The sequence below is a fragment of the Geotrypetes seraphini genome, chromosome 1 (assembly GCF_902459505.1).
Source record: "Geotrypetes seraphini chromosome 1, aGeoSer1.1, whole genome shotgun sequence".
NCBI lineage: Eukaryota > Metazoa > Chordata > Amphibia > Gymnophiona > Dermophiidae > Geotrypetes > Geotrypetes seraphini.
In genome coordinates, this window is record NC_047084.1 from 306,295,614 (window position 1) to 306,319,990 (window position 24,377).

Genomic DNA, 24,377 nt, shown 5'->3' on the forward strand with positions numbered 1-24,377 from the left:
AAAACGCCCAAATGAAGCCCATTTGGATGTGGGAGGGGCCAGCTTTCTAATGGGACTGGCCACACAGACATGCCAACAGAACATGGGGGGCATTAGAAGGCACTGCTGTGAACTTCACATAAACAGTACCAGAAATACATCTCACCAAAACCCCCTTATAAAGTATGGTGAGCCCTCCAAACCCTCCTCCCCAACCCACTATACCCACTTGTCCACCATCCCAATAGCCCTTATTCCTGCAGGTGGCACTTATACTGCGGTATAGTAGGGTTTTGGTGGGCTCACACTTTCCATCATAAATGCAGTGGTTAGAGTGGCTTATGGGCCTGGCTTCTCCTCTCTATGGTTCACTAGCCTGCCCACCTGACTATTTAAGACACTTGTGTGATGTTCTACTAAGCTTTCCCATACCAAGTGCTGCTGTTCTAGAGTCAGGTATGTACTACTTCATTCAAATTTTGGGGTGGGGGAGGGGGGGTCAGTGACCACTGGGGGAGTGTGTGGGGCTAATTACTTTATCCCTCCAGTGTTCATCTGGTCAGTTTAGGTACCCTTTTGGCATTTAGGCGTTTTCAACTAGACTTGTTTGAGAAGCGTCTTAAGTTATGTCTAGGATGTCCTGGGAAAGGTTCGATTATAGCTGCAGTGAAGAAACTTTTAGACTTATATTGCAAGCACTTATTGTAACCCTGTCAAATTAAAATTGCGTCTGCAAGACTATCCAGTGATATTTGGTGGCACTTTACCAGATGGGGATGCTGAATATCTCCTCTAACACCCTAAACCAAAATAGGCTCCGATGTGTGTGGTCTGGGGGCAGAGTCAGGGTGAAATTGGCACTTAAGAACTGAATATCGGCACTTAACTTCATAACTGCAAAAGGTAACCAGATAAATTGGACCACTATACAGACGTATCTTTGCCAAATTTCATTTATCCAGTTATGAGCTGAATATTGGCTTTAATTGAATAAGTGCTGTCTGTCTGCACATATTCAATGCTGGAGCCCAGACAGGCCCAAAACTGATTATCATGGCATAAAGAAAAAAAACAAACAACAAAACCGCACCACTGCTAACTGAATATTCACCCCAATATTCTTTGGTGCTATCTTACAAAGCTGCGGTAAGCTCGGTGTCTTGTATATGTAGTTTTGCAACCTGTAAAGTTACAAAGATACCACACCCTAGCAGCGAATCACTGTTACACAGAGAGTTTGTGGTAAGCAGCCCTGAAACAACTGTTATAGCATTTGCCATTAAACAAGCAGCACTTGTCTTGTTATAATGCAGACACTAAGGGGCTCATTTTCAAAAAAAGATAGACGTCCAAAAGAAGGCATAAACTGGCTCTTGGACGTCTTACTAGTTAAAACATCCAAGTGGGCATTTTCAAAACTGACTTTCCAGATGTCGTTCTGGTTATTTTGTCTCCAGTGCATCTAAATATTAAGGGAGTATGTTAGAGTTGTGTTTTGGGCAGGCTTAGGGCGGACTTAGGTCTTGGATGTTCTGCAGGGATAAACAAACTTTTAACAAAATGACCAGGGCAACATTTAGATTTTTGGAGCTAGACCTGTTTTAAAAAATAAATAAGGGTCAAAAGGGTTTCCAAACTGACCACTGGAGAGATTAAGGCATGACTCCCCCGCCCCTTACTCCCCCAGTGATCACTGACCCCCCTCCCACTACCCAAAGATGTGAAAAAAAGTATATTCCAGCCTATTTACAGCTTCAGATGGTCACATAGACAGCAGAACAGAAGGGCACTCTAGGGTGTAATGCAGTGAATGTCACATTTAAAAGTCCTGGGTACACATGTCACTATAACGTACTTATATTTCTCTAACCCCTCCCCTCCAATTAACCAAACTCTACCACCTCTCATCCCCCCCCCGATCTCTCCTTTCCTCCCCCTCAATCCAATACTCCCATCCTCCTTACTTACCCCTCCCCTCTCGGCACCCTCCCGTAATTGATACTGGTTGCATTTTCTTGTCATTTACCACTCTGTATCCTCATTACATATGTACAACTATCTTTGCATAGTAAACCGCTTCAACCGCATTATTCAGTCTCTTGCATTGTATCTTGCTCTATAAGTCTCTCGCACTGTACTTTCACTGTATAAATATCTTTGCTGTATATATACAGTCTCTTGCATTGTAAATTTGCATTGTATTTTCGCTGTATAAACACCTATGCTGAATATGTACAGTCCCCTGCATTGTAAACTGCTCTCAACTGCATAGTACATTCCCTTACATTGTATCTTCACTGTATATGTACAGTCTCTTGCATTGCAAACCGCTCTAAACTGTTTGTGGTACTGCGGTATACAAAAATAAAGTTATTATTATTATTAATATTGTATCATGAGCCCTCCAAAACCCACCCAAAACCTGCTGTACCTACATAAAGATGACACATGTAGGCATAAGGGTTATTGGCACTTAAGGACTGAATTTTGGCAGGTGGGTACAGTAAGTTTGGGGTGGGTTTTGGAGGGTTCACCATACAATATAGGCAGTTATAGAGACTTGTTCCTGGGACTTTTAAATGTGATATTCACTGCAGTACCCCCTAGAGTGCCCCTCTGCTCAGATATTTGTGTGGCCAGTTTGCTAAAAATGGGGGCTGCTTGGTTGTCCCAGTAGCTTATTTTTGTGCATTTTTCATTTGGACATCTTTGTATTCAAAAATGGCCAAAACAGATAGACATACTAAGGGCCAAAATGTTTAGATAGGTCATTAAAAAAAAACAACAAGATACACATCTTGCTGTTTAGAAAATGGACATTTTTTCTATTGGATTTCTGGACATCTTTCCCAAAACGTCCAAACTCAGACTTAGACGTCCTATCAAAAATGCCCCTCTAAGTTTCTGACTCCTGAGGCAGGTGGTTTTTCTGCCGAAACACTGCTCCATTTTGAGTCATTTCTGTATAGACTTTTGAATACACTTGTGATTTTGAAAGTTCAAGGTGAGCAGCCAGGTTTGTTGATTTGTGCTAACAGTGTTATTTGCAATTCAAGCTCCTGATGAATCTGAATGTGAAACCGGCGTTCCACTGAATGTCTGAACTATCCAACTGTGCTACTGCTATATTGCAGCTCTTATTACGATACCCATGGCACATTTCAGTTACGTTTTTGGGCACATCTGGTATTGAATATCCAGGTATGTGCAGACAGCTGGCGCATATCCAGTTAAAGCCAATGTTCAGCCCCTAACCAGATAAATGAAGCTTGACAAAGAGAGGACTGTATTGTGGTTCAGTTTATCTGCAGTTAAGAGCTATCAGCACTTAACCTCATATGTGCCACCTCCACCCTAACTCTACCCCCCAGACTGCTCACATTAGAGCCTGCAGTTGCATGCTGTGGATTTTGTGCATGCATTTTTAAGAATTCTGACTAGTAACTGCTAAAAAGTGCCAATTAGCTCCAATTAACACTAATGATTTGCAGCTAATTATATGAAGTTATGTGTGCAACTGACATTATTCTATAACATGTGTGTGCCACACACATGCTAAGGGCAAATTTGTACATGCAAGTTTATAGAGTTAGGGCCAGATTCTAAAGACAGCGCTGAGGGGGGACTACATTGTAGGCGCCACTCAGCACAGTTGTAAATAAACAAATTGGCGCATTTATAGAATCACGGCTAGTGTCACGTAAGCAGACTTAGGCATCACAAGGGGGTCCTTTGATTAAGGCTATGCTAAAAAATAGGGCACGCTAAATGCTAAGGGGCCCATCTAATATAATAAAACCCTAAGCCGCGCCTGTGCACTCCCACCTGCGTGCGCCCGTTTTCTGTGATCTGTAGGGCACCGCAGGTAGGAGTGCGCATGCGCGCGAAGCTCTCTCTCTCCCTCCCCGCCAAGGTGGATGTCGGCCGCCGTGGCTGTCGGCGGCTGCAGGCTCGGTGGCGGGTTGGACAAACGTACCTGGAGCCGTGGCAATTGGCCACAAGATATAATTGCCTATTTCTATGACTTCAAAGTACTGATCTAAGCACATTAGCACATAAGCATCGCCTCTGCCGATTCAGACCATAGGTCCATCATGCCCAGCAGTCCGCTCCTGCGGCGGCCCCCCCAGGTCAATGACCTGTAGTGATCTATTACTCAAGAGCATTTTGTCTTGTATAGTAACCCTCTAATTGTACCTCTGGATTCCCTTACCCTTCAGGAACTCGTCCAATCCCTTTTTGAAACCCAAAACCGTACTCTGCTCAACCCCCTCTGGAAGCGCAAAGCCCAATCAAGCAACCGATTTATCGGATAGGATACCGGGAAAGATGCGACCATCAGAAACCGGGAAAGTTGGACTGTTGTTGGGCCTTTTGTGACTGCTTCGGGTCCGGGGGTAATACTCTGTTTGTTTGATTGCTTAGATTGGATAAGTGTTTGGGTTACTGTTTGAATGATTATTGTATATATGGCCTGAGCATGTGGAGAGCCCTTTCTCCTGAAATCTGGGCATGCTGGGGGGAGGAGGGTCTACCTGTGATGGAGAGATGGAAGGGGGGTGGGCGAAGAGTGGGAGGGGGGAAGTACTTGGGGGTAAGCTGTGAGATAACCACAGGGATCAGCACTAGCGAGGTAGGGGGTCTTTCTTCTAACCTAGGAACCTATTGGGAGTGTTGGGGGGGCTGATGGCTTTCTTATTGCAGCTACATGGTAGTTGTAATTAATGGGTTCAGTGTCTAGCTGAGGCTTCCATGGATAAATGCACAATGGTTTAATTTTGGACCTAAGAGACATCTGTTGTTTCGGGAATTGTTACGTTTCAAAGCCCATATTGCTTTACTTAAGAACACAAGAATAGCCTTACTGGGTCAGACCAATGGTCCATCACTGTTCTCACGGTGGCCAATAAGGCACTGGGGGCACTAAGGACATGGGAAGGAGGCACTGGGGGTACTATGGCCACAGGATGGAGGCACTGGAGGCACTTAGGACATGGGAAAGAGGCACTGGGGGCACTAAGAACGTAGAAAGGGGTACTAAGGACATGGGAAGGACGAACTGGGGTACTAAGGACATAGGAGGCACTGAGGGCACTAAGGACATAGGATGGGACAGTATGGACATAGGAAGGGGGCCACTGAGAGACAGGCAGACATGGCACAACAGAGAAATACCGGGGGCCAGGGAAACAGAGACAGAAAGAAAGATAGACAGGGGGCCAGGGAGAAAGAGACAAAGGAAAAAAAACCCCAAAATAGACATCTACTCTAGTATCCGTTAATGTAACGGGCTAAAATACTAGTAGAATATAATGGATGCCTTTGCATATAGCGTGCACTAATCTTTACCGCACGCTAAACTGGTTAGCACGCCTTAATAAAAGGACCCCTAGGTGTCCTAGACACAGGTGCCACTCCATTAGGTCAGCTTTTCACTCACCTAATTTGCCTGTCAGATGCCTAATGATGCCTAAGCCAACCATGCCTAGTCTCTGCCCGTAATCATGCCTACTTTCTAACATAGACATCGTATGGCGTCTCCGCTTGCTAGGCATCCTAAGAGTTTGGTGCCAAACTCTTAAATTGCTTAATTATTATTATTTTTTAATTGGCTGAAAACTGGCGAGTCAATTACCACTTAAAAAATTAAGTTCAGCGTGGATCCTGAACTTAGGCATCACTAGTTGGCTGCAATTAGGACACCTAGCAGTACCTAATGTAGGCTCTATGTATAGAATTGGGGGGGTTAATGATTCCTTCTGTAAAAAAACACAAAAAAAACCTAACAACCCAACCCTATTCAATCAAAAAGTATGATAAACTTTTTTCATATCAGACAGAATCACAGTGGAATATTTTACCTATTAACACTCCCCCCCCCCCCCCCATTTAACTAAACAGTGGTGGAGATTCCTACCACAGCCCAGAGCGCTAAATGCTCCAACACTGCTCCGCCACTTATAGGAATTCTATGAGTATCAGAGCAGCGTTGGAGCATTCAGTAAAATGGCTTAATTAAAGGAGGGCCAAAGTGAGAATTTATATTCTGTTTTATTTGAATATTCTCTTAAACATTTTGTATAGAAAATCTCATAGTTTTGATTTTTGAATTTATATTTGTATATGTGTTATAGATTGCAATTTAGAAAATCACAATAAAAATAGCAAACTATTAATTAGTATTTATTTTATTGCATTTCTTTTTCTAATTGCTGTTGGTTTGTATTTGCTGTTGGTTTTTTTTTTGTATCTTTATTAGTTGATTGTTACCTATTCTGGATTCTATGTGATATGACAGGCTATAACTCACTGTATTAAATTAAATCCAGATAACTCCTTGTCTAGTTATGTTCAAATCTTTTTTTTTTTTTTTATTAAGAATACCAAACAAGAGACACCAAGGAACATAACAAAACAAAAGAACCAGCATCCAACAATACAACGTAGTTGAATAAACAATAAAACAGAAGCAGCAATCCCCCCCTCAGCTCCCCAACCCCACCCTACCAGCAAACCCCCCCAAACCCCAACTCCCCCCACCCCCGATAAACACACAAAAGATGACCAAGAGGTCACTAAATCCCATAGGTCCGTACTCTTGTGGCCCATGGAACTACTGTAAGAAGTCCCCCCCTCCCCTCAAAAGAAAAAGAAAGAAAGAAAAAAAAAAGAAGGGGAAGCCTGCAGCGACCGATCCCGGTAGCTAGTATGGTGCATAGCAACAAAGCTAAGCGAGACAGTTCAATAGGAGACTACGTCCACTAGGAGGGAGGGAAGCCAAATAGACTCCCCAGACCAGCAAAAAACGATGTCTGCGGCGAGGGCAACTAACTGCCTCTTGAGCCTCCCAAGTGGCCAAATTATGCACCAAAGATCTCCAGGTCCAAAAAGAGGGAGGCTCTGAAGTAGTCCAGCTTTGCAAAATGCATTTGCGAGCAAGAAGACACACCTTACGACACCAGAGTGGGTCCCCTCTTAGGAAGGCCCCAGAAGGCCCCAGGTAGGTCTAAAACTCCTTGTCTAGTTAAACTTTATGCATTTACCAGTGAGAGGGATCGTTTAGGGAGTGGTGAGGCCTAACTGTATCAAGGTTCAATTTTATTTGATATATTGAAAATCTGATAAAAGTCTAAGGGGCCCTTTCACAATGCTGCTCTAGAAAGTGGCTTGCACTATTTTTAGCACTTGGGTTTCCCCTGCACACTGAGCCCACTTTTCAGGGTCTGCAATTAGCTTTTTCCTATTAATGGCCAAGTGCTTAGCTTGTGAGCCCTTACCACCATCTATTTTCTAGGTGGTAAGGGTTCCCTTGGTAATCCTGTACTAATTGGTCAGTGTGCACTAGTGCTGCCCAATTTCCGATTTGAATCGATTCACTGATTTACTTTGGGTGAATTGATTTGAATCGATTCATTAAAAAAAAAAAAAAAATCGGCCTGGCCAATTCGGTGACCAACCCTCCTCCCTGTGCCTTCAGGTCTCCTAAAGCAGGAGCGGCAGAGCTGCCTCTTGCTGGCCATCCACTGCCGCTGCCGCTCCTGCTTTAGGGGATGAGGGGGGAGGGTCAGTCGGGAAGTGCTGCAGTGCTTAGGCGCTCTTTGCAGCATCCTCCGGCTTCCCCCCTGACCTCCCGCTCTTACCTTTAGATAATTACTGCAGTCTGCGGAGAGGATCGCCGGTGCTGTAGCGATCCTTGAAGGATACTACAGCACTTTCCCCTTTGGGGGCTGGTGTAGAAGTACACAAAGGGAGGGAGGGAAGGGAGATTCAAAGAGATGTACATTTACTGGACCTGGGGTGGGAGAGAAGAAATAATGGGTCGATGGTGGACAATGGGAATTAGGGAGGGAAGGAACAGAAAGGGAGAGAAGTTGGACACAAGGGATGGGGGTGGAGGATAGAGATACTGGATAGGAGGGTAATTGGGAAGAGAAAGGGAGAGCTGGTGGACCCTGGGGTGATGGGGTAAGAGGGAGAGATGCTGGATGAAAGGGTAGTTGAGAAAAGATAAGATGGAGGATCTGGGGATGGTGGGGTCCATCACTGCAGCTGCGGGGATGGAGATGAAAAAAAGGAAAGATGCCGGAAGGGGAGGACAGAGATGGAAGATGGATGGTTAGCACGGAGAAAGAAGGAAACTCCAAATGGGCAGAAGACAACCAGAGCCTGAGACCAACATGATTTGAATAATGACCAGACAACAAAAGGTAGAAAAAAAATAATTTTGTGAAATGTGTAATGTTTGTGAAGCCTACATTTGACAGTATGCATCCCAGACATGTAAAAAACAGTATTCCATTCTCTCAGTATATAAGATATCTGTGTATTTGTGATTCAACACAAACATATAAGCAAGCTGTAGGGAATCTGAAGAGCAAACTGGAAGACAGAGGGTATCCTAAAGCTGCTGTGCATAAGGCCTTTAAAAGGGCTCTCTGTAACAATTGTGAGTTGTTATTTCAAGCTGGAACGAAATCTACTGTGGATAACACTATGCAGTGTTTTCTGAAGTTCAACAACTCGTCTAACTATGTTGCTAGGGCCATACGTAAACATCTGTCATTACTTGAGGTACATCCAGTTCTCTCTCAAATTCAATACCAAGTGGCATTTTCAAGGAATACAAATGTGGTGGACATGGTTAGTAGATCGGATGTGTGGTCAATAAGACAGAGGGAAGAAGGGGGTCTTACAAATTGTAACCACTGTTCAATTTGTGAGGTGATAGAGGAATGTAATGAATTCTACTGGGAAAGAACTGGGTTTAGGTTGAAGTTGAGATAACACCTCATGTGAGTCAGTTGGATTGATTTATACTGTAAGATGCCCATGTGATCATATCTATGTGGGCCAGACCTCAAGAATGTTGAAAACTCATTTGATTGAAAATCGTTCATGTATAAACACTGTTTTGAAGAATTGAGATGTCTTGTCTTAGAACAACTGTTTATGGGTAAGAGAGGGGGGGATTTTAAGAAAAAGCTAAGACAGAGAGAACAGTTCTGGATTTATACCCTACAAACACTGGAACCCAGAGGACTTAACAACACCATTGAATGGTAGGCCGTTATTGAACTATGCAGTGGCTTTGTGCCTTTAATTCCTGTGCGTAATGTTGATCATGTGCCTGTGATGATGCATTTGACATATTTGAATATGAGTTTAAATCTGTCTGCCACTCTAGAGCCATTGCTGTGATGATGGAAGAAACGCTTCTGATTTTTTGTTATGAGCCCTTTTCTCCTGAGGCAGCGTGATAAAGTGAAACAAGATTCTTGTCAAAGATGTCTCTTACCATGGGCCGATAGTACTGAAATAAGCTGTGGTATGAATGGTTGGATTGGCGGTTGGAAGCTGTGAGAGGTGTGGCTGGCAGCCAGAGTGAAAAGTATTCCTGATTCTTTGCGGTGAAGCTGCGAGAAGAAAGCATATAGGATTTACAACTACAGTGGCTGGACGGATTAATGAAAGTGGAGTGCCAGACAGTGAACTGTGGAATCTACCGGGAAAGTGAGCCCACCTTCAATCTTCTGATGTAGGGCGCCCCAACTGGATCCAACTAAGTACTTGGCTTGATTGTATTTTTGTGTTTTTTGTATGACCACGTTTCTACACACTGTTTTGTGTTGATGTGTACTGATATTTTTTTGCTCTGCAACCGAGACTGGCACAGGTTTTTCTCACATTTGAAGTTTTTTTTTACAGTGGTAGGTCCCAGTGGCAAGAGGAGCCTATGATTGATGTGCCTCAGCTTTTGTGGCTGAAATTGGCTTGGCGACTGTTAGATATGCCTTGCCATTTTTTCTGAGGCTCATTTTCATTAAATTGTTACTTATTAATCACTTTCTTCCACCTCTCTTAAGTTCAATCAATTTGTACCTTCGCTTAATCTTTTGTAAACCGCATAGAACTTCACGGTACTGTGGTATATAAACTGTTATTATTATTACCAGTAGCCTTACTCAACACAGTGTGTGAATTTTGTCAGAGATAAACGTTTACTAGTGATTGTGTATGTGACAAATATACCTTGAAAAAAGTGTTGGTGATTACAAAGTGTCAGATTTGAAATTTGTATTCTGCCAGAGCTGGTGTTAGACCGCAAATGAGATAAGATTTAACAGAGAGAGGAAAAGTCTTTTTTGTTTGTTTATTTTGTATACACCAAAGCGCCAGTGTGGGTAGGAGAGGGCAAAGGTGGTGAAGAGGCTACAAAATAAACCTACCAGGATGTTTGAAAAAAACACCCAAATGTGCAGGAAAATCGAATTGAATCGAAAAATCTATTCAATAGGCTGAATTGAATCAAATCAAAATTTTTTTTGCCTGAATCGGGCAGCACTAGCGTGCACCAGTGCCTGCATACTAACCAATTAGTGCAGGGCATGCCTATTCTCTGCCTCCAAACACACAACATGCTATTTTTTTTTAGTGCATATCTATTTTTTTAGTGCATGGGAAGTACATACTGATGGGATGCCTGAATAGGTCCCATGGTAGTACCTTGTTAACCTGCAGTAAAGCACACTCTAGTGCTTTTGCAGCTTAATAACAAGACCCCTAAGTGGTTTAGAAAAAGCTACATTTAAAAAAATGGGCAGATAGGGAAGGGAATAGGACTTGTATACCGCCTTTTTATGGCTTTGGCATTCAAAGTGGTGAGCACTAAAGGACTGAGTGACTTGCCCAGGGTCACAAGAAGCAGCACTGGGATTTGATCTCACAAGTTCTGGGTGTTGAGTCAGCAGCTCTACCAGTGAGCCATACATGAGTCAAATATAATGTGATGGTATCTGGTGAAGAGGAAACTAATTTGTTACAATAATAATTGACTACAGAAAGAACACAGGATATGTATCAGCCATAACTGAACTGACCACAAGGGCAGGCTGAGATAAATGGTGTTCAGATAACCAGAAGAAACGTTTTCCCCGCAGTAAAAAGATTTCAGAAGAAATCTGAGTTTACTAAAAGAAAATTCTTACCTAATATAGAGTGGCAGATTAATCCATAAGGTGGGGAGCAGTTACAGGGGGGGAAAAAAATCCTCAAGGTCACATTCCAGCTGTACTTTAAAAGGTGATGGAACGAGAGGCCATTGAATTGACTGCAGAGTTCTTGCAGGGATATATAGAATCAACACACTCAAAATGGTGAACTTCTCAAATAAATTGTTTGATAAGCAATAGTCAAAGGTTTGAAAGGAATCCCTTGAAATCCAGACAAATAGATTTCCCGTACATAAGTGAATAATTTTTCCATTTAAGTTTAGGATTGCAGATTCAGTGGTCTGACTTAAGTCAACTGAAAATACACTTTAAAATAGCCAGATAGTGACAACAGGGCTCCTTTTATTAAGGTGCGCTAACTGATTTAGCGCGCACGCTAAATGCTATGACATCCATTATATTCCTATAGGCATCTTAGCATTTAGCGCGCGTTAAACCAGTTAGCGCACCTTAATAAAAGGGCACCTAAGCTGTGGTAGAGGTCTCTACGGTGGCCTGGAGTGATAAAAACACCAACGCTGCTCTGACACTCAGGAATTCTATGAGCACCGGAGCAGTGTCAGCGCACTTAGCACTCTGGGCTGCGGTAGAAACCTCTGCTGCAGCTTAGTAAAACCCAGTGCAAATGACCTCAGTGGACTGGGACCCACTGTCTACTGGCCCCGATAGTATGAGTATGTATCCATTCTGCATTCTTTAGAGCAAAAAGAAGAGATGCTTACGCCTGTGCATTTGCAATATAAATATAAGAATTTTACGAAAGATCTATTTTTATTTTTCATGTACGCCATTGACTGCCCACAATTTTTGGGGAAATCTCATCGCTTGTAGCTTTTGCATGAAAACTGTTGCCAGGTGATCGTGAATCATGAGAAAAGTTTGGTTGTTGTTTTTTTTTTGGGGGGGGGGGATTTGTTTTGGTAAAAAGAGGTACAAAAATGTAAATTCACAGAAAATGATTACAAAGTGACCCTTTGCTTCAGGAAGATCATTACAAAGAAATGGGCAAAAAATACTTTGCTTTATGTTTATAGAAGATTATGTTATGCTTCTTTTCTTGTGGGTGCATTGGGGACATGTCAGAGGATACATTCTTTTAGCACTGGTAACCTCTTTCCAATCTTCAGTAAAGTAGCATAGCCAAACCATCATTTTTGGGTGCACCTCAGCCCAAAGTAGGTGAGCACAAAGTTTCCTCTCTGCATCCCCTGCAACTCCAAATACAAAACCTTTAGCTGACAGAGATCCCCCAAGCCCCAGCTGCTGAAGCCCTCTGATGGCCAGAACTCCTACTGAGCTTGGCAGTGTTCCTGGGCTGTCCTTGGCTTGCTGCTGGCACTTTGCACATGCTCAGTTTTTGCACATGCAGAACTTTTTGTGAAATAGTGAAAAGGCACACAGGACTACACATTTATTTTGTAGCTCAGCTAGCAGAAGTAGCCATTTTATAAAATGAAAAAAACGGCCAAACAGAACAGTGTCTGAAGAATTTGTAGTTATATGGCATGTGCCCATGGAAGCACTGATTGTGCAATCTATGCAAATTTCAGATTTTAGAAAACTAGACTTCCAAGATGAGCTAGTTAAGGAGCTGAACTAAATACCTGTGGGTTGGTTGTTTTTTTAAAAAAAATTAGGACATAATTTGGTATGTAAGCACTATTGACCTCTTAACAGGGACAAGACGGGCTGCACCTGACCAGAAGAGGGAAGAACGTCCTTGGACACCGTCTAGCCCGCCTACTTCACAGGGCTTTAAACTAGGTAAGTCGGGGGAGGGTACGGGCACAAACAACCAACCTGACGAGCTAAATTGTCAATTCCTTTTTGAGGCTGAGGTCAGGGGAGAGCATACACAATTTCGAGTCTGGGGTAGGTTTACATTATAATTCTGGGCCACATTGTAATTCTGGGTCTAGAGGATATACACATTGTACTTCTGGATCTAGGAAGAGTACACATTGCAATTCTGGGTCAGGGGAGAGTTTACATGGTAATTCCAGGACTATGGGCAGTACACATTGTAATCCTAGGTCCAGAGGGGGTACACACATTGCATATTGTACCAAAGGAGTTCAAGTAGCCCACGCGGGAACACCCCCACAGGATACACACCCTTCCATATTTGGGATAGGTACACACTGTAACTCTGGATCTGGGGAGTCCGGGTTAAGTACACGATATAGTTCTGAGTCTAGGGAGAATACAAATTATGAGCATAATGATAATAGTGTCCAAGTAGCTCAAGCGAGAAGTAACAAAAACACATGGAGGGCTATGTACGTTAATGCACACAGTCTGGGTAACAAGATCCTGGAACTGGAAACAGAAATAAGGAATGCCGACCTGGATGTGGTGGCAATATCTGAGACCTGGTTCACGGACACCCATGGGTGGGACATGGTCATACCGGGTTACAACTTGCTTCGCCGGGACAGGGAGGGCAGAATGGGAGGAGGTGTAGCATTATATACAAAAGATGACATTAAGGTCACAAGAATCGCAGACGTCCAGTACACTGGGGAATCTCTTTGGGTCAATTTGGCCAGAGGAAAGGACAAATGCCTGTATCTTGGAGTAATTTACAGACCCCCAAGACAACAGGATGACCTAGATATGGAGTTAATAGGAGATATAGAGAATATCACCTTGCGTGGGGACACAGTACTGTTAGGCGACTTCAACATGCCTGATGTGGATTGGGACACACTTACCTCTGCTTCTGGCAGCAGTAGGAGACTATTGAACTCTTTGAGGGGAGCACGTCTCAGGCAACTGGTGTTGGACCCAACAAGGGATCAGGCAATACTGGACCTGTTACTCACCAATGGGGAAAGTGTCACAGAAGTCTCGGTGGGAGAAACATTGGCCTCCAGCGACCACAACATGATATGGTTCAATCTTAGGAAAGGCTTCACTAAACCTACCACACTGACCAAGGTCCTCAAATTCAAGGACACAAACTTCCAGAACATGAGAGAATTTGTTCACCAGGTGCTACAAAGCCAAGCAGAAACCAATAGCGTAGAAGAAATGTGGTCGACTCTGAAAGCCACCATACAGGAAGCGACAAACCGCTATGTTAAATTAGTAAGTAAACGGCGTATGAACAATAAGCCACAGTGGTTCACCGCGGAGATCTCAGACCTCATAAAGAAGAAGAAAAAAGCATTCATCTCTTACAAACAATCAGGGAAACAAGACTCTAGAGCAGAATACCTGACCAAGTCTAAAGCCGTCAAAACTGCAGTCAGGGAGGCTAAATTCCACATGGAAGAGTCTCTAGCAAAGAACATCCAGAAGGGAGATAAATCATTCTTCAGGTACATCAGTGACAGAAGAAAAAACTCGGGAGGGATAGTACGTCTTAGGAAACCAGACGGTGAATATGTGGAAAAAGACTCGGAAAAGGCACAACTATTAAATGAATATTTCTGCTCAGTCTTCACCCGAGAAGCGCCGGGGCAAGGCCCTCAGCTACAGACAAGGGTTAGCTCGGCTGACCCATTTAATAATTTCAAGTTTACACCCAGCAGTGTCTACGATGAACTGTCAAGGCTCAAGGTTAACAAGGCTATGGGGCCTGACAACCTACACCCCAGGGTGCTCAGGGAGTTGAGTGATGTATTGGCGGAACCGCTATCCGTGCTCTTCAACCTCTCCCTTAGTACAGGCAGCGTCCCATTGGACTGGAGGACGGCTAACGTCATTCCACTTCACAAGAAAGGCTCAAAAATTGAGGCAGCAAACTATAGACCGGTGAGTCTCACATCAGTATTGAGCAAACTAATGGAAACCTTAATCAAACACCAATTAGACACAATCCTTGATGAGGAGAACCTGCAGGATCCCCGTCAACATGGATTTACTAAGGGGAGATCCTGCCAATCCAACCTGATCAGCTTCTTTGACTGGGTGACGAGGAAGCTAGATGTTGGGGAGTCCTTGGACATCGTGTACCTGGACTTTAGCAAAGCATTCGACAGTGTACCACACCGCAGGTTGCTAAGTAAAATGAGTTCTATAGGATTGGGCGAGACATTGACAAAATGGGTTGGGAACTGGCTTGGAGGTAGGCTTCAAAGGGTTATGGTAAACGGCACCCCCTCTGAAATGACAGAGGTGATCAGTGGAGTGCCCCAAGGCTCGGTCTTGGGCCCGATCCTGTTCAATATCTTCATAAGTGACTTGACAGAAGGGCTCCGAGGTAAAATAACATTATTCGCCGATGACGCCAAGCTAAGCAATGTAGTGGGCAAAAGCACAACGGACAAAAACTCAATGCCCGACATGATGCACGATCTACTCCTACTGGAGCGCTGGTCTAGGACCTGGCAACTCAGTTTCAATGCCAAAAAATGCAAAGTTATGCACTTGGGTAGCCAAAATCCATGCAGGACTTATACCCTTAATGGTGAGATCCTAACAAGAACAGTAGCAGAGCGAGACTTAGGGGTGATCGTCAGTGAGGACATGAAAGCTGCCAATCAAGTGGAAAAGGCTTCATCTAAGGCAAGACAAATCATGGGCTGCATACGCAGGGGTTTCGTCAGCCGTAAGCCGGAGGTCATTATGCCATTGTATAGATCCATGGTGAGGCCCCACCTGGAGTACTGTGTGCAATTTTGGAGGCCGCATTATCGCAAGGACGTGCTGAGGATGGAGTCGGTCCAGAGAATGGCCACTCGGATGGTCTCGGGACTCAAGGATCTCCCGTACGAGGAACGGCTGGAAAAATTGCAGCTATACTCACTCGAGGAGCGCAGAGAGAGGGGAGACATGATCGAGACGTTCAAATATCTCACAGGCAGAGTCAAGACAGAGGAAGATATCTTCTTTTTCAGGGGTCCCACGGCAACAAGAGGTCATCCGTGGAAAATCAGAGGCGGGAAACTGCGAGGTGACACCAGGAAGTTCTTTTTTACTGAAAGGGTGGTTGATCGCTGGAATAGTCTTCCACTTCAGGTGATTGAGGCCAGCTGCGTGCCTGATTTTAAGGCCAAATGGGATCGACACGTGGGATCTATTCACAGGGTAAAGGTAGGGGAGGGTCATTAGGGTGGGCAGACTGGATGGGCCGTGGCCCTTATCTGCCGTCAATTTCTATGTTTCTATGTTTCTATGTTTCTAACCTCTGCAAATTTATTTTTCAGTTCTATCAGGACTCTGGGATGTGTACCATCCGGTCTATGCGATTTGTTGTTCTTCATTTGTCAAATTGCCCCATTACATCTTCCAGTGCTACAGACCTTTGTTTCTCTCACTCATCAGCACTGAATATCACTTCTGGCCCCGGTATCTTCCCCCTCGTCTTCCTCTGTGAAAACTGAAGCAAAGAATTCACTTAATCTCTTTGATATGACCTTGTCTTCCCTGAGTGCTCCTTTTACCCCTTGGTCATCTAAAGTTTTGGATGAGTATCCAGTGGCATAGTAAGGGGTGTGTGGAAGAGGGTCCACCCTGAGTGTGGTCTTCCTCAGGGCGTTGGAACCCCTGCTGCTCTCCATCCCCTTCCCACTCCTCCCCCTACCATGTGCGCGCCCCTTCCTTTCCCCCATACCTTTTAAACTTTGACATGAGCAGCCATGAACTTGCTGTTGCGACAGCTTTGGCGCTCTCTCTGATGTCACTTCTGGGAAGGAAGTGATGTCAGAGAGAGCACCGAAGCCGAAGTGGGCGGCAAGTTAGTGGTTGCTTGTGCCGAAAATAAAAAGATATGGGAAGGGGCTCAGGAGAAGGGTGCCACCGCCAAGGGCGCCGCTTACCCTTGCTACGCCACTGTGAGTAGCATAGTTCCTTTGCTGCACTGATGTTTCACCTACAGTAATTAAATCTGGTTCTGTTTAAATTAATATACACCTGTGGCAAATGTGATGCCATTGTGTTCTATCTTCTGCAGCTGATCAGGAGACTATTAAATCTAATCTAATATAATCTATGGCTTGGCTTTATATATCGAGTCATCATTCTAAGAAAGCTCGACTCGGTTTACAATAATTAACTTAAATAAAAACCATAAAAGATAAGACTAAATTTCAGAAATTAATTTTCAAAGTGTTTATCAAATAAAGTAGTTTTTAAAGATTTGCGAAAAAATTGAAGTGAGCTGGAACTGCTTAAAATAAATGGAAGATCATTCCAAAGTTGAGAAAACTTAAAGATCAGAGATTGACTAAAAGTCTTGACTCCTTTAATCCCTTTTTTGGAAGGAAGAGATAATTTAAATTGTTGGTTACCTCTATGTCATCTCAGCTTCCCATTTGGAAATATTGATGGCCTTATGTGCAACATATTCTAACCTGCTCCGACATGTTTCGTCAAAGGCTTTATCAAGAAGAAGTCCCCCCCCTTCAATGTTGAACCGCTGCATCCTGACCAGACTTCTATAGTGGCATGTTGGATCAGATAAGTCCTTATCCGACGGTTTACGGTCAACCAGTAGCGACTCATGCAATCAGCTAGTATGAAAGCTAAGTAAAAAGTTTCTTTGAACATTTGAATAAGAAAAATTTTAGAAGCTTATTTATTGCACAAAGAAAAGCACTTTAGACATGTATGAGCACAATCATAAAGGTTTTATAAAATAAGTCTGATGAGCAGTGGCGTACCTAGCATATGTGACACCCGGGGCCCATATTTTTTGGCACCCCCCCCCCCCATCTGTATGAAAAAACATGATTTTTAGTAACAAGCCACACGTCACACATGAGTACCTAGGAAAAGGCAGCATCTTACATATTGTAAAACTAAACAAGCCAGACCAGTACAGATCAATCCTACACCGTCAATCCTAACAAAAAACCATGTCTTTCGAACACACAGAACACAGAAAACACCTTCGCCTAGTATGGAATATGTTATCACAAACTAACCCCTCCCACTTTTACAAACCTGTAGTGTGTATTTTAGCCACGGTGGTAACAGCTCTGACGCTCACAGAATTCTGAGCATCAGAGCTGCTACCACCATAGCTGGCGCTAAAAAACGCTCCACAGTTTTGTAAAAGGGGGGATAAAATAGAAATACAGTACATAGACAAAGGTTAATCTGAACCAGCAAGAAGCTGGACTCTGCATAAAATGCAACACCACAGAAACAGTGACATATGTCTCCAAAAGTAATAAATAGAAAATTTTTGTCCTACCTTTGTCTTCTCTGGTTTCTGCTTTCCTCATCTTCTTGTTACTGCCTTTCTTCCATCCACTGTCTCCCATCTCTCTGCCCCTCCCTTTATGGCATCTTCTCTCCTTCAATGCCCCTTCCAGAAACTGTATGCCTCCCCCTTCCATCTCTCCTCTAGATCCTCCCCCCTTTGGTCTGGCATCCATCATCTTCCCTCTGTTCCCTCATGGTCTGGCATCTTTCTCCTTTCATCTCTCTTACCCTCCCCCCTGTGGTTTTTAGCATCTCTCTCTTCTCATTTCCTCCGCTCAGATCTGATATCTCTGTCTCCTTCCCCGTTCTATGGCATCTCTCTCTCCTCTCTCTCTTCCCTTTCCTTCTCTGGTCTTCCTTCTTTATTTTCTGCCTCCTTCTAAATTAAATTCTTTCTTACTATGCAGTCCTCAGTTGCCCTCTTTTCACTATGTCTACCCACAGCATGCCACCCCTTTCCTTCACCCCTCCACTATCTCACTAACTCTATCTTCTACCCCCATCCAGCATATGTCCTTTTTCTCTATCCCTCCTTCCATCCAGTATGTTTTCTCTTTCTCCACTTCCATTCAGCATTTGCTTTCCCTTCTCCACTTCCATCATCTGACCTCTTCTCTCTCCCCTTTCTACCCACTTCCATCATCTGCCCCCTTCTCTCAATCTCTCCATCCACCACAGGCCCATCTTTCTCCCTTCCTCACCTGCCGTCGGAGAGAAAGTTCCGCAGCGATTGGCTGGCCCGAACTTCCTCTCCGACAGCAGACGTCGGGGAGAGGAAGGCTGATTGGCCCGGTAGATCTCCAAGGCAAAGTGAGTCTATCACGGAGCCCGGGATGGGCTCCGCGATCAACTCACTTTGCCTTGGCGATCGACCATTTTCCGGACCTGGCCGGCTGTGTACCCCCCTTAAGGCTGCACCCGGGGCGGACCTTTCCCCCCCTTGGTACGCCACTGCTGATGAGGATGAACTTGCCATGAAATATCTCAGCCGAAGAATCAATGGGCTGGTGGTTGGCACATTCTGAAGGCTTAACACAAAAATTTACATTTAAGTTATTAATAGTGAATGGGTTAAAGACTTATAAGCTGCTTTATATGGAAAGTGTTTAACATAGTGGCAACCAATAGAATTAAATAGTTATATATCTACACTTATGTACAACGTGGTCAGCCCACAGAAGCTGAGCTGCTATTAACATTGACTCAGTAACTGTCATATGGCATAACATTTGCCTTCACAATGAATGGACTGAAGTGAAAAGTGCAGGGGCAACAGATTTAATTTTTTATTCTCACACAGATAACAGGCTTGAAAACCAAGACATGGAATGTACAAGAACAGCAATTTGTCCAGAACTGGTGTTATAATGACATTGTCAGGACTGGCCTTCTGTCTGTGAGGATCACAGCTGCTTGCCGATGCTATTTGCTTGCTCAGCCGTTTCAAACTTGACATGCCTATATCACCTGCATGAGCCATCATTTTCTCAATCTGTCCATTTTGCATAATGCTCTGGGTGGTATTTTAGCTGGTCCCTTATCAGTGATGACATCGCCCCTAGAGAGTAATTTCAAGGCCGTGGTGTTCACCCCCTCAGCTACGATGAGGTGTAGAGTTGGAAGTATAAAAATGAGACAATGAGGCAAGTGAAGGAAGAGCAGACATTTTTGTCTTCTTACTCTTAGATTACATAAACATCAATGTTTAAGCATGCTCAATTTGACTTACTTTCCTGTTCAAAGATGCTTTTAGCTCCTGAGACGATACCCTCTAAGCAGGATATGCCATCCCTTTGGCAAAGAAATACAAATGCTTCCATAGAAGCAACCACCCTCCCAATGTGCTTTCCCCTTCTCTCATTCCGCCTCCTTTAATTTTTTTATTTTTTCAATCTTGATGTATTTAATAGTATCTCCTTCCGCTTCACTCCCATTGGATCCAGTATGTATTCAGTTGTTTGTTATCCACTGTTATTTATTTTCAACTTTTAATTGATTTTTTTTATACAATACATTATTGCAAACTGTTTAGTTATCCATTGATAGATGGCATATCAAGTGACAAATAAACTTGGAAACTTGTTTCTATAGGGCGCCAACATTACTGTAGCAACTTTCCATGTCTGAAAAAGAATAATCATAGGCATGCATGGTGTTGTGGAGGCCTCTAGTGGTTTTACCAGTTATAGAAGTTGATATCTATATATATAAAATCGGAGGTATGTATGTGTGTATGTGTGTGTGTATGTGTGTATGTGCCGCGATCACGCAAAAACGGCTTGACCGATTTGAACGAAACTTGGTATGCAGATCCCTCACTACCTGGGATGATATGTTCTGGGGGTCTCGCGGCCCACCTGCACACGTGGGCGGAGCTACAAACAGAAAATCAGATTTCACCCATTCATGTCAATGGCAAAAATGTAAAAATCTGCCTACGCAAAAACGGCTTGCCCGATTTGAACGAAACTTGGTATGCTGATCCCTCACTACATGGGGTCATATGTTCTGGGGGTCTCGCGGCCCTCCTGCACACGTGGGCGGAGCTACAAACAGAAAATCTGATTTCACCCATTCATGTCAATGGCAAAAATGTTAAAAGCTGCCAACGCAAAAACGTCTTGCCCGATTTGAACGAAACTTGGTATGCTGATCCCTCACTACCTGGGGTGATATGTTCTGGGGGTCTCGTGGCCCACCTGCACACGTGGGCGGAGCTACAAACAGAAAATCATATTTCACCCATTCATGTCAATGGAAAAAATGTAAAAAGCTGCCAACGCAAAAACGGCTTGCCCGATTTGAACGAAACTTGGTATGCAGATCCTTCACTACCTGGGGTGATATGTTCTGGGGGTCTCGCGGCCCACCTGCACACGTGGGCGGAGCTACAACCTGAAAATCTGATTTCACCCATTCATGTCAATGGCAAAAATGTAAAAAGCTGCCAACGCAAAAACGGCTTGCCCAATTTGAACGAAACTTGGTATGCAGATCCCTCACTACCTGGGGTGATATGTTCTGGGGGTCTTGGGGCCCTCCTGCACACGTGGGCGGAGCTACAAACAGAAAATCAGATTTCACCCATTCATGTCAATGGCAAAAATGTTAAAATCTGCCAACGCAAAAACGGCTTGCCCGATTTGAACTAAACTTGCAACACATCTTCCTTTTCAGTTTAAGAGCTTGCAAATTCCAGTGAGACTTGCATTCTCTATAACAATCAACAAATCACAGGGACAGACTATTACATACTGTGGAGTGGATTTAAGATCCCCCTGTTTTTCCCATGGTCAACTCTATGTTGCTTGCTCAAGGGTGGGTTCACCCAAGAATTTATATGTTCTTGCTCCTGGTGTTGAAACTAAAAATGTTGTTTATAATCAAGTTTTGTGTTAGTTGTATTGTATTCATTTTGTCAAATATTTCAAATTATAATTTGAATATTGTACTTTTTATAAAGCTGTAAAAAAATAATTTCATTCACCACTATAAAGTATCTTTATTTGAATCCATTTACAGTGTCTATTGCTATAATTAAATACCCGTGCAACGCCAGGGCATCAGCTAGTTTTCTATAATTCAGAGCTTTCCAATAGTATAATGGTAGGAGAAATTCCTTGGATTGGAGGAAAATCTGAAGGGCATAAATATTACAGGTCCATAACTCCACCTCACTCCGTTAGAGAAGGAGATGTATGGCTGAATCTACCAATTAGGAACAGCCACTTCCAATACATAAAAGTTTTTAGGTAAACAGTCCTCTTCAAATCATCTCAGAAGTAAGACAAACCAAATGTCTAGGATAATTCATTCATTTATTTTTCTTCCATACAGCACTCTTTCTTCAGCATCCTCACTTCACAAAAGCTAGATCTGCCGGGAGAGCAGGACGCTGAAGAAAGAGCGCCCACTGTGAACCCTTGAAAAAGCCCTATTTGAGCGAAACGGGTCCCGTCGGGGACATGCTAGTATCTCTGCTGTATGGAAGAAAAATAAATGAATGAATTATCCTATACATTTGGTTTGTCTTACTTCTGAGATGATTTGAAGAGGACTGTTTACCTAAAAATTTTTATGTATTGGAGGTGGCTGTTCTTAATTGGTAGATTCAGCCATACATCTCCTTCTCTAACGGAGTGAGGTGTAGTTTTGGACTTGTCAAGGTTGATTTACCTCACCTGCATCTTCGTATATCTTTTGAGCATAAATATTACAGCCCAAAGGAAGCTTCCCATCTTTGGCTCGTCTTTCCATGCCTTAGAGGTCTGAAAAGCCAGATAGATTGAAGCCTTTGGGCAAAGTGAGAGGATACAGAGGATAGTCCTAGAAGCACCATGGCTGTATGGGACAAAAATGTCTGCTGCCTGAACCTGTGGCCATTTTCCAGCACTGATGTTCCATGATGATTGAATTTCCCTGCACTTGGGGAGAACCTCTGGGGCAGGGAAAACAAGAAGTCTCTCAGCTTAAGGGTGGAGAATAACGGGTGAACTGATCTGTAGTTTTTAATATCTGATACTCTGAAACCTATTATTAATTTCCACAGTTTCAATTATTCAAGGACTAAGTAAATTTGAAGTGGCTCAGAATAAACCCTGGACTGGTCTGTATTTATGTGTAAGTGGAAGCAAATGGAGTAAGTGAGCCCAGGACCAAAGCCTCTAACAGCTTTGCTGGTCCTGAGTCTAACCCCAAGAATCCTGTATTCCACTCTAGGAAAGAAAGCTTCCTCAAAAGTATGTACATCTGGTAGGGGACCACAGTCTTTGAGGACAACAGCATAATGAGATATTCAATATATTCCACAACTTGGAGAGGAGGGGGGATCTAAAATAATTCCTTATATACTAATATTCATCTTGTTTGCCCACTTGGCCTACCTCCCATGTGAAGGGGCATAATCAAAAGTGTGCCTAAGTGTGAGGTTGGACGTTTTGTGCAAGATGTGTACAAACCCAGTTGGAAAAATGTCCATTTTCAAAGCTGCCAAATGTCTATCTTTTATTTTTGAAAATGAGCTAGGTATAAGTTTTGGCCCTTAGGAAGTCTACCTTTTTTGCTCATTTTCAAAAATAAAGACATCCATGTAAAAACGTACAAAACAAGGTTTATAGACGTACCCACCAACTACCTTGTCTGATCGTGGCAGATGTAACCCCATCAGCTGAGCCGATTTCGGGGATTCCTGGTGGCTCAACTGATGGGGATTTCCCCTGCCAGGATCATCTGAGCCGCGGAGCCCTACACCCTCCTCCTGACATCCCTGGACCTTTCTGAATATCCCGACATCTCCGCTCTCCCCACATCCCCCAACATTCCTGGGCCCCCTCCCATATCCCCAGACCCCCCAAACTTTCAGATCAGAAAACGGCAGGAGGGAAGCACATTCCCTCCTGCCTACAGGGCCACATGCTGCAAATGATGGGGCTTACCCCTCCCAATGCATCTTGGGATACAGTGGGAGGGGGCCGAAGGCCCTGATTGGCTCAAAATCGTCAGCTAGCCAACTACAAAGTTGGGAAATACTAAAAATTGCTACCATGGTTTCAGGAGTAAAAGATAAAGGCTAGGAGCAGTGGAATAGTAAGAGGGGTGTGGGGTAAGGGGGTCCGCCCCAGGTACGGTCTTTGTAAGGGGAGCAAGCACCTGTCCTCCTCTCTGCCCCCTGCGCCTTCCCAACCCCCCTGCCATATGCATGCGCCCCCTTCCCTCATACCTCTTTAATTTTCCTTGTGTGAGCAGCATTAAAAACTTGCTGCCCATGTCGGTGTCACCTCTCTCTGATGTCACTTCCGGGCCCCGTGTCTAGAAAATGATGTCAGAAGGATAGCCGACAAGCAAGTTTGTGCTGTTGCACCTTGAAAATTAAAAAGGTATGGGGGTAGGGAAGGGGGGGGGTCGGGAAGGATCAGGGGGTGGCGAAGAGGGTGGGGTACATTATAGATAGAGTGAGATAAGACAAATCATAAGCAAACCTATGGTTTAGTGACAGCATATAAAACTTTTAGATCAGGTTCTTCAGTCTGTCCATTCACTGCTGCTTTTTGGGCTTCCTATTTGGATTAGCAGGTAGGATAAGCAGCTTTGAAAAGGTGTATATTTTTTAGTAAGGATTTGAAAGTTTTAATGTCAGTTGTCAACAGAATTTGTTCAGGGACTTGGTTCCATCACTGGGGTCCCTTAATATATAAGATAAAGTTTCTTTGTGGATTGCTCAAGTGGAGAGTATGT

General features: G+C 43.7%; 1 protein-coding gene across 4 annotated transcripts in view; it reads left to right on the plus strand.

The window, feature by feature from the left end:
- Positions 1 to 24,377, plus strand: part of EGF (epidermal growth factor) — a 163,300-nt gene that overhangs the window by 128,342 nt on the left and 10,581 nt on the right. Inside the window, exon 22 of one of the 4 annotated variants that reach the window (XM_033955427.1) lies at positions 19,444 to 20,107. The exons of 1 other annotated variant lie outside the window; for it this stretch is intronic. In XM_033955427.1, the coding sequence (XP_033811318.1) occupies positions 19,444 to 19,511 (68 nt within the window). In that variant the 3' untranslated portion in view covers positions 19,512 to 20,107. Of the gene's footprint in view, positions 1 to 9,163; positions 9,980 to 17,311; positions 17,629 to 19,443; positions 20,108 to 24,377 lie in introns of those variants that run through there. 2 more of the 4 variants (XM_033955418.1, XM_033955453.1) reach the window with 2 other exon arrangements.